The sequence below is a fragment of the Aegilops tauschii genome, chromosome 5 (assembly GCF_002575655.3).
Source record: "Aegilops tauschii subsp. strangulata cultivar AL8/78 chromosome 5, Aet v6.0, whole genome shotgun sequence".
Taxonomy (NCBI): Eukaryota; Viridiplantae; Streptophyta; class Magnoliopsida; order Poales; family Poaceae; genus Aegilops; species Aegilops tauschii.
In genome coordinates this window covers 488,649,367-488,659,848 of record NC_053039.3, presented here as the reverse complement: position 1 = coordinate 488,659,848, position 10,482 = coordinate 488,649,367, and the positions used below count along the sequence as shown (strand labels likewise).

Below are 10,482 nucleotides of genomic sequence, written 5' to 3'. Positions count from 1 at the left end.
TTCAACATCGGCAACTCAAGACCCTCGCGAGGCGGATGACACCAAGACCTCCACAAGGGGCAGCCTCCTCAGGCTGGCTCCCGAGGAGCGGAGATACCTATGCAAGGCTCATTTTGTGAGGCTCAGATGACGCGAGCCATGACGACCAAGGCTAGGCGGGCGCCAGCGGGCGCAGTGTACCGGTTTCCTTTTTGGTGCTAAAGAAGCAAGCGCAGGCGCGGAGTCCCGAGGAACCAGCCAAAGGTTTCCATTCCCGTGCAACAAGACCAAGACCGCCGGACGGCAGGACGGAGGTCATCGCCGAGCCCACCGCGGCGTCACAACCAGAGGCTTTGGCAGGAGAAAACTACTTTTGTCAGGATAAGATGACTAGTTGTCTCCCTTTAAATTTGGCCGTTGTGGGATCCCTTCCCGCCTTCATTTGGGAAAAAGGACCAAGGCCACTATAAATAGGACCTAGTCACCACCATAGAAGGGATCAGATCCATTCCACCCTGACGAACTCACCAGCTCACTTGAGCTCAAGAACACGCCTCCTGAGGTTGTGCTCCCACTGTAACAGTTCATCCTCAGCCCGACGAGGCCAATCCACCACAAAGCAGGAGTAGGGTTTTACACCACAAGGCGGGCCGAACCTGGGTAAACTGTTGTGTTCCCTTTCCCTCGAGCGCGACGAGCTAGGCTGTGAGATTGGCGAGTAGGCGGACTGGGGAGGTTGAGTTCTTCGCACGCACCCCAGAGTTTGAACCTCTCAAGGGTCTGCACAACCCGAAATTCGACAGAGTAGCAATTTAATTTCTCCCCCGACGCCTCATTTTTTAAACCATGTAATTAACAAGCCAGGTTGCTGCTCCGGGCAAGACCAGGCGTCCAGAATGGATAGCCTGGTGTGAGGCGAAACCGTTCTCCCACGTCTAGGCGATCCCCTTCTCCCCTACTGCGACCGTTGACGTGCCTATGGGTTCTCTCCACCTCTGCCGTCCGCTCCGGCGGCTGGAGGGTGGGGGGACCCCAGATCTTCGATCAGGCGTATGCATAGGCGTTTCTTTTTTATTCTCTGTTTTTTTATTCTTCTTTTTTCATTTTATTTTTCTTTTGTTTCTGTTTTTTCTTTTTTTGTTTATCTTTGTTATTTTGGTTTTTTTCAAATACAATATTAACATATTTTAATACATTGTCAACAATTTTGTATACATTTTATTTTTTTTAAGTGCTTGATTAACAGTTTTTAAATAAAAAGATTAATAATTTGCGAATACATGGTCAACATTTTTTCTATACACATTTAACATTTTCTAAACGCTTGATTAGCATTTTTCAAACACTTGCTCACCATCTTTTTAAATGCTTGATTAAAATTTTCAAATATTTGTTTAGAATGTTTTAAAGTATAAAAAAGGTACAAAAAATATAGGCCGTGACCTGCCGCGCGCGTGGGCCGACCCATCTCGTTCGCTCGTTCAGCGAGTCGGAAGCTGGATTCCTCAAGGCGAGATATAGAGGCGCCCGTTGGAGATGCCCTAAATTCCCCTCTTGTAAAATAAAATAAAAATGGAGATGCCCTAAACCCTCAAAAGCCCAAACCCTTGTTCCCCACAGCCATTATCCAAAGAGACCCCGACGCGGAAGCGACCCAAGAGAAGAAACCCCCAAATGGCGGCCGCATCCATGCTCACCACCGTCTTCTCCCCTCTCGCCCTCCTCCGCCCGTCGGCCTCCTTCGCGCGCCTGCGCCGCGCGGCTCCCGCCGCCGCCGTCGCCGTGCGCGCCGCGGCCAAGTCTACCACGGCCGCGGCGGCCCCCAAGAAGAAGAGGGCGGCGCCGACCGGCATCACCATGCCCCGGCCCGTGTCCCCGGCGCTGCAGGCGTTCATGGGCGCCGCCGAGGTCCCCCGCACCGAGGCCATGAAGCGCATCTGGGCCTACATCAAGCAGAACAACCTCCAGGTATACCCACGCGAACCCCCCAAACCCTAGGTATCCCGTTGCCTGGTTGTTCGTTTGGCGTAGTACTAGTTGATTTGGATGTGTGATATCAAGTTGGAAAGGAATGCGTGAGATGGAATCGCTTGGCGTTTTGCTAGTGCCGAACAGGAGCAAATCTGAGATTTTGCGTTCAGGACAGGTGTAAAACTGTTGCGGGCGTAATGTGGCGTTTTGCTCTAGAGCCGCCTCACTGTCCATGTCCGCCAGATGTAGAAGCCCGGTGTATAACGAGGACGTCGCTTGCATTTTTAGTACTCCCTCTGATCCATATCAGTTGTCGCTGAAACGGATGTATCTAGACATATTTCAGTGCTAGATACATCCGTTTGAGTGACAACTAATTTGGATCGGAGGGAGTAACTCTACTTCTTAGAACGTTCCGTCATGTTTCTATCTTGCTGATATGCAGCGTTGGGTTCTTCTGCTGATGCATGTGGAATGTTCTTGCTCTTGTCTGATTCCAGTGCAAATTGATGTGTTCTTTCTATCTGCTTGTGGTAAGAACAGATGATTTGCTGCCACATTTTGCTGGTATGTGTTGCACATCGATTAGTACTCCATCCGAAAAAGCTTGTCCCTCAAATGAATGTATCTAGCACCAAGTCAGTGCTAGATACATCCATTTGAGAGACAAGCTGGGGACAAGCTTTTCCGGACGGAGGGAGTAGTACTTAGCAGAGTCTATGAAAGATGGTCCCATGAGAAGGAGTTGTGATACTTCCAATGTAATAAACTGACTGATGATAAGTCTGAAACAGAGGTTTTTCTCATGTGGCATTTGTAAGCACGTTGACATCCTTGCTGAACAGAGTTAATTTCTAGATTCAATGTGGCTGGATTGCTTGCATTGTGCAATTACTGAATGGCGGTATGCTTGCACAATATATATAGTGACCAGTGAATGAAGAGTGCATGGTTGATTTGATGAGGATGACTTGCCTCCTTTTATGTTCAAACACATTAAGCTACTCGTCACACAACTATTTGAGTGAAGCATGAGCTTTTCATTCATTGGTGTGAAGTGATGTCTCAAATGTGAAATCTAGCAGTAAATGTAGGATTTGCAGCAACATACAAGGACTTAACTAAGTATGTACATACGAACATGCTATTTTCCAGTTGCACTTCTCACTCTGTCCTGCTATTTTCCAGGACCCTGAGGACAAGAAGGTCATCGTTTGCGATGAGAAGCTGAAAGCCCTGTTTGCAGGCAGAGACCGTGTTGGGTTCCTGGAGATTGCCAAGCTTCTGACGCCGCACTTTGTCAAGACTCCGTGAAGCCTCTTCCATGGAGTAGTCGAGTTAGCGTAGGTGGTTTCTACTCTCTGGTGGTCTTGAGGGTGCGTAGGTTTGTCTTGTTGGCCCGAGTTGGCTCGGACTTCTAGGGTTCTTTAGCTCTCTGCAGACAATGTTAGTTTACCCCTGGCAGTAGCAATCTGGAACATCTTAACAGCTTTAAGCTCGCATGCTTGCAGACTGGTTTGTGTTTGAATAGCAAGTTGTGTGGTCTGGAATCTAAGCGTGGCACACCAGTGGCTGGTGTGAGGGCTTGGAATGCAGAGTTAACTGCCCCATTCGTGACTGGCAAATCCACCAAACTGAGCACACAATATATTCAGACGGGCAGAGATTGTCCAATTTGCGCTTGCGTTCGCTGTTCGGTGCCTCAGCCGTGTTTCATTGAGGCCGATCATTCAGAGACACGATGGCCATGGAGCTGTGCCAGCCTCCCCCTCCTCCTGCCCCCTTCCCACATGGTCTGCCGAGCTGCCACGCCTCAAATGAGACCGGAGGATGCTCTGGTAGTTGGGTTGAAGGCACACTGCAGTGTATGCGATGCATCAGCTACGTATGAGGGTAGACAGACGCTTGGGAGTGCAGTCGATAGCCGGGCCTTCTTCTTCAACTCCGGTCAGTTTTCTCTTTGCTCTGATCAATGCGCGCGTCAAGTTTACTGTTAATTCCGGGCCAGCGCGCACCCTCTGCCGGTCCTTTCTTCTTTTTCCCTCGATCAGTTCGGCGTTTCCACCATCCTGGCACCATTGCCACCAGCAGCTAGAATGATCTCACTACATGCGATTTGTGAATTATTAGACAGTACAAAATGTGGACACAAGGCATTATTTAATTTATTAGATATTGTACAATACAATACTTAGGTAAGTTGTATCTATATCCCTGTTTAATAATAGTACAAATAGACACAGGCACCAACAGTGCCCTTACACTAATTCCGGCACACACTTGAGCCTGTTCCTTTTGCGTAGTCCATATACAGATACACTCCAGTACTCCCTCTAGTTTTTAGATACTCAATTTGCGAACTACCCGCAAAAGAAAAAAAATGTTGACTAACGATCAAAAGCATATCATTTTTTCTCACAAAACCGAAAGTATATCTTATAATTTTGGTGGCATATAACATATATTTCGTTAGTCAAATTGATGACCTACGAACTCATGGCAAATGGCAATATAAGTCTCACATAGACGACTCACTTTATTTCTGGATACGGTAAGTCGGAAACATAAAGAAATATCACTTTTGGTTGATCAACATCTTGAAGTTCATCGGTGTTGTGAATTGGGTTGTGCCATTGAAAAACGCAGATGCGGCCAGCTTAGCGGCCTGCTCCGTCGGGTACTCCTCGTCCCAATACCAGTACTGCGAGCGGTTGGCACACGGCAGCCCAGAACCAGGTGCGCAGGAGCCTTGGCAGCACGCGCCCCCGGTGTTCACAAACCCTGTGCATCCATCAACAAACCACAACAACATTTTCAACTGACAGATGCATGACCATGTAAGAATGTCGACAACTTTGATAGATTTTACCGTAGGCCGATGGATTCATGTTGACTGCATCCGAGAAGGCGTGGAAGTCGGCGATGGAGTAGCGGAGGCCACTGAGGTTGGAGGCGAGGCCGGCCATGAGTGGCTTGATGCCGTCGTTGAACTCCACGCGGAGGCTGGTAATGAGGCCCTCGCAGCCATGGCGCACCACCGCCGTGCACAAGGTCGGAACGTTGATGATACCGAACTTCCTCGCGCCCAAGTTGTACAGGGCCGTGAGGCTGTCCCCGTAGGAGGAGATGAGGTGTGGGACATTGGTTTTAGTGTCTGAGCCCCCATTGTTGTTGATGTTGTAGATTGAGTAGAGGTCAGTGGTGCCGGTGCTGACGAGGAAGAGGGAATTGGACAACATCTTGCTCAGGTCTTGCTGGCTACGGTTGGCACCCATCTGCCCTATCGTGTCCGCGAAGTTCTTCACTTGGTCCATCAGTGGGATGTCCAGTCCGGTGTCCTGCAAAATGGTATTAGTAGTAACATCAGTGTGACTAATTGTAGTCGATGCCCAAGAACAACTTATACCCCCCCCCCCCCCCCCCCTCGAAAAGTTTGCATGAATCTTAAAGCTACTTAAAAAGGCTATCGTCATATTGGCTTGCAGATCAGACGTGCTGCATATAGATTTAGATCCAAAAGACTATATTGTTCTTTTTTATTGAAGGTGTACTTTCTAATCTCCATCTTTAATCTGCAGTGAAATCTATAAACTTTTCTACCGAAGCAAAGTTTGTTTGATTAAGCACTAACAGGCTAGGAGTTTAATCCTTCAAACACACTGGATTGTGATAGTTGATATATACAAAGCTTATGATGTTGTTGACGATGAAGGCACATGCATCCCTACAAACATGCATGCAAATTCAAATACACATGCAAGCATGAAGGTGTCCACTTACGATGTCTCTCCAAATCCCAGAAGTCGCCGAAGCATAGTTGACTCCAGCAAAACCGGCATCCATTTTTGTGGGACTATTAAGAGACAGATAAGGCGGAGGGCTCATCTCGAATCCCATGGCCTTTGCTGCATATTAATCAAAGGTATACCCACCACCGGTTGATCAATATTCTTTCGAAAACCGAATAGCTTAGATAATATATCCATTCATTCTAGAAAGATTGATATTCTTCCTGATTTTTTACAAACTATATACTGTTCCATTCAGTTCAGACTGTAATGCATGTTTTGTGCCGGCATAAAACTTAAAAATGCTGATGAAACCAAAAGAAAGAAAATAGAAACTAGCCATGCTTATATACATAGAACAGCAGAATATGCGATTTCTAGGATTCGAGTGAACAAGAAGAAACATCGATAAATTCACATGCACACATCCTATCATATGAAATAAGACGAGAAAAGTTATATGCCTTATAAATTGAAATGAAGATGGTATTCAGTAGTAGTGTAATTGTTTGGTTAAATTTCATATCTTAGTTACATCTTGGCTGCTGACAGCACATATAGAAACAGTGTTATATACTGTGCTATATATCTTCAGTGCTGTTTTTCAACTGCTAGCCACCATGCATGTCGGTAAAGTATAACAATTTCTTTTGCAGGAAAGTAAAACAAATTAAGGCTATACAATACTATGTGAGAAAATAAGAGTATATCAAATGGAAACCTGTTGGCAAACAATGGTTGTTGGTTGAGTAATAATGTTAGAACAAGTAGATCAACTGTGTAGTGCACATGTGGCCATGTCAGTTGTCTTGAACGGTAAGCAAATTATGAAAAATAGACATAGCGTGATGGGATCAAAGTTAGCAACTTAGCATACCGATGAAGTCAGCCAAGTTGAATCCGTTGCTGAATCTTCCGGTGGCCACGGAATTGGGGAAGTCTATGCCATAGTAAGAGTGATTGGCTCTTACAGGGTTCCCTACTTCGTTGTTCTCTAGGTAGTTGTTGTTGCCGACGTCCGTAAACCCGTCTCCGAACACAAAGAGCGCCGGCCGCACTGGTTGCACTTGGTCAGCTGCATGCACAAGACGCACCTTAAAAGCTAGGCCAAGAACAGTAGCAGTTCATCATGAAAGTAATGGCGGGTGAGTAGAGTACGTACGGCAATATGTCTGGCACGAGGGGCAGAGCGAGATGCAGCTCTGGGGGCACCTGTCGGGGCAGGTGCCCGTGCACCCCGGCCGCTTCTTCTCCGTGTCCGTGCACGTGAACTTGCTGTTGCTACCTTGCTCGTCAGCGGTGACCGCCAGCATGCCCAGGAGGGCCGCCCCGAGCGCACACGCCACGGCGGCGGCTGGCCACCGCGCCATGGCTGCGAGCTTGTCGAAGCTAATCGGTTGAGCAAGGGTGGGTCTGCGCGTTGCTGGTTTCAGTTGATGTTCTGGGTGGTGCCCTTCTATAGGCTAGCATGCATGCTGGGTAAAGCTGATGGCGCGCCGGAGAGCACGGCGGGCAGGGTCAGAGGTGTACGATAGTTGGATTTTTCTTATCAGCAAAGTGCGTAAGCATCAAGTTAAACCAGCTAAGCCGATGGAAGAACTACGGATGCATGAATGCATGCAGAGTACTAGTAACTTCGAAGTGAAAAGTCAATGGACGCCAACCACGTGCAACATTTTAGTTTCTCTCTACATAAGCTACCTGTTTGCATTGGGTTTTTCTCATTTAAATTCAGGCTGAAAAACGGATATAAAAGCCAAAAGTCGTCATCTAATATAAACAGAAGCTGCTCCAAAATTTGCCCTGTATGCGTTGTCACCTACAACTCAAAAGTCAGCATCACGAATCTTAAAACCTAAGCATGACTGAGATTAACTCAAATCTCAACCTGCATCCTAAGTATCTATTTTGACATTGTTTTCTGGACTAGTCAACCACTCATCCCGCGTGAAACAAGCAATCCATGCAATAACTTTGCTTGGACTGGGTTTTCTTTTCAAAACAGAGGCAGGATCAGCCTCATCGTTACAGAATATAATTGTCTGGTTAATGAATAGAAAACCGGGCCAAAACCGACACAAACATACCATATACAGACTACTCACAAAATCATGAAACCCATGACCGCACGACCCGACCAGTCACAAAGCTCTTTCAGGAAAAGAGCCTCGGAATTAATTAGGTGCCAACACTTGTGACCATTCATTCTAGTTTTGCAACCCAGACCGAGCTGCCACGCTCTAAACTGCAAGGTTTGGCTTCGTTCGACTGAAAGAGGTGCTCCAGCCTCTGTGTGATGTTACTGAATCTATGCAAGGTTGGCCTCTTCAAGTTGGAAGCTATCTTGAGCTTGCGGAGGTTGCACTTGGCAGGCGCTCTCTTGCACCGGATGTGAAGCAAAACCCCCTACACCGCCTCCTATGGCAGATCCCAATGTTGGTTCTGCGGACGAGAAGGATGTGCAGCTCTACGACCGCTTCTCCCCTCGTGCTAGGGCCAGTTCGCTGTCACTGCCTGCCTGACCCTCCAAGTCTGTTGCCTCCATGGGCGAGGCCATCCTTGTGGTCTTGGCTCCGGTGATGTAGATCATGCCAAAGCTTTAGGGGATGTGTGAGGAACTGGTTTCACCACTATTAGGGGAGCATCTATAGGAGGGCTTGCTCATGTCCTCGGTTGTGGCTTTGGCTCCCTCTCTAACCACCCCGATGCTTAGTCAAGTGTCTGCATACGAAGAGAGGGGTTGCCTTGATGCTAGTTCCATGCACTCGCCTAAGCCCATCAGGTTGATGGTTCTTGTGGGTGATGATAATGTTGTGGCTGGTGTGGTTGTGCCTAATATCGAGACCCTCTTTGCCGCCAAGATTTGTGATTTTCTCACTGAATAAGATTTTGCAAAATCTGGAAAGGTGATTAGGCACCTCTTGAAGGAAAAAACATCCAGGGACAAATGCAAGAAGGGTGGTGCTAGTACTCAACCCGGCATCCTCAATGAGAAATTTTCTAGGAGCAAAAACAAGAAGGGTAGTGCTAAAGGGAATGTGTAGGTGGTTCCATGATGGATGGTTTTTCAGATTTCTAGGATGCAAGCATGGGCTCGGTTGTGCATGTTAAATTTGTCGATGTGTTCCTTTCAAGTTGTAGTGACTCGATGGGATTTCATTTGCGATGTTGAGACCCACACGTGTTGGGGGTGGCAGTAGTGTCATGTTGGGTGTGTTCGTCAGCCCACATCTGTGGTGGTGTGCCTCCATGAATTGAGAGTCGTTGGCATGCTTGTAGGTGTGAGCTTATTCAGCTGTCCTGAGCAAGTTTATAATCTTTTTTTTTTCTAATTTGTTGGGTAACTCTTTTATGTTTTAATTAATGGTTGAGATATATCTTTTACTTCCATTTTGAGAAAAAATAGCAGGTGTTGTGTTCTGGAATCTAAGCGTGACAAGTCTCATATCGTCATATTTGGTTATGTCATGCAACGCTCCAGGTCCTGGTCGTAGGAACTTGCACTTATTGGTCATGTTGTGATGGAGCAAATGTTGGAAATATGACCTAGAGGCAATAATATTTGTATTATTATATTTTCATATTCATAATTATAGAGTTTATATTCTATGCTTTAACTGTTATGATCCTGGAATATGCAGTTCAGTGGAAAACTCGTATGCACGTGTGGAATGATAAACGGTAAAATAAAACGTTCCTAGTCTTGCTTCTTTGACTAGCTCAAGTGTTGTTGATGATCACGTTTTCTGGGTCTTAGGATATCATTAAATGTAATGATAGTCCTAAAACAATATTGAGATTATGACGTTGGAAGAATGATCATATTGAATCGACCCAAAATTGTGTGTTATGAATTGAGTTAATATCGTTTGTATTCAATTCTAATAACATGGAGTGTTAACGTGTAATTTTTCTCCTTAGACCATGAGAGTATTGTACTCACTTCTTACCGTTGAAGGTGAAGGAAATATGCCCTAGAGGCAATAATAAAGTTATTATTTATTTCCTTATTTCATGATAAATGTTTATTATTCATGCTAGAATTGTATTAACCGGAAACTTAGTACATGTGTGAATACATAGACATACAGAGTGTCACTAGTATGCCTCTACTTGACTAGCTCGTTAATCAAAGATGGTTAAGTTTCCTAGCCATAGACATGAGTTGTCATTTGATGAACGGGATCACATCATGAGAGAATGATGTGATTGACTTGACCCATCCATTAGCTTAGCACGATGATCGTTTAGTTTGTTGCTATTGCTTTCTTCATGACTTATACATGTTCCTATGACTATGAGATTATGCAACTCCCGAATACCGGAGGAACACTTTGTGTGCTACCAAACGTCACAACGTAACTGGGTGGTTATAAAGGTGCTCTACAGGTGTCTCCGATGGTGTTTGTTGGGTTGGCATAGATCGAGATTAGGATTTGTCACTCCGATTGTCGGAGAGGTATCTTTGGGCCCTCTCGGTAATGCACATCACTATAAGCCTTGCAAGCAATGTGACTAATGAATTAGTTGCGGGATGATGCATTACGGAACGAGTAAAGAGACTTGCCGGTAACGAGACTGAACTAGGTATTGAGATACCGATGATCGAATCTCAGACGAGTAACATATCGATGACAAAGGGAACAACGTATGTTGTTATGCGGTTTGACCGATAAAGATCTTCATAGAATATGTGGGAGCCAATATGAGCATCCAGGTTCCGCTATTGGTTATTGACCGGAGA

The 10,482-nt window shown here is 46.0% G+C and overlaps 2 protein-coding genes across 2 annotated transcripts; one reads left to right on the top strand and one right to left on the bottom strand.

Annotated features, from left to right (window-relative positions):
• The first annotated feature begins 1,605 nt into the window (after nucleotides 1-1,605).
• Nucleotides 1,606-3,500, top strand: LOC109743492 (upstream activation factor subunit spp27). Its single transcript, XM_020302584.4, has 2 exons — nucleotides 1,606-1,947; nucleotides 3,139-3,500. Exons 1-2 carry the CDS (start codon nucleotides 1,654-1,656, stop codon nucleotides 3,262-3,264), a joined length of 420 nt encoding a protein of 139 aa, XP_020158173.1. The 5' UTR covers nucleotides 1,606-1,653; the 3' UTR covers nucleotides 3,265-3,500.
• LOC109743485 (GDSL esterase/lipase At5g22810) lies at nucleotides 3,302-7,192 on the bottom strand. The gene is made up of 5 exons (XM_020302578.4): nucleotides 6,901-7,192; nucleotides 6,616-6,813; nucleotides 5,731-5,855; nucleotides 4,820-5,288; nucleotides 3,302-4,731 (listed from the first exon to the last, which is right to left on the bottom strand). Exons 1-5 carry the CDS (start codon nucleotides 7,106-7,108, stop codon nucleotides 4,526-4,528), a joined length of 1,206 nt encoding a protein of 401 aa, XP_020158167.3. The 5' UTR covers nucleotides 7,109-7,192; the 3' UTR covers nucleotides 3,302-4,525.
• Between the last annotated feature and the right edge of the window lie 3,290 nt (nucleotides 7,193-10,482).

Bases quoted from the DNA above. Each gene is read 5' to 3' on its own strand.
- LOC109743492 (XM_020302584.4), top strand. From the start codon at position 1,654: ATGGCGGCCGCATCCATGCTCACCACCGTCTTCTCCCCTCTCGCCCTC. The intron at 1,948-3,138 runs GTATACCCACGC...GCTATTTTCCAG, and splicing joins TCAAGCAGAACAACCTCCAG to GACCCTGAGGACAAGAAGGT.
- LOC109743485 (XM_020302578.4), bottom strand. From the start codon at position 7,108: ATGGCGCGGTGGCCAGCCGCCGCCGTGGCGTGTGCGCTCGGGGCGGCC. The intron at 5,289-5,730 runs GTAAGTGGACAC...ACCATTTTGCAG, and splicing joins CTGGGATTTGGAGAGACATC to GACACCGGACTGGACATCCC. The intron at 4,732-4,819 runs GTAAAATCTATC...ATGGATGCACAG, and splicing joins CATGAATCCATCGGCCTACG to GGTTTGTGAACACCGGGGGC.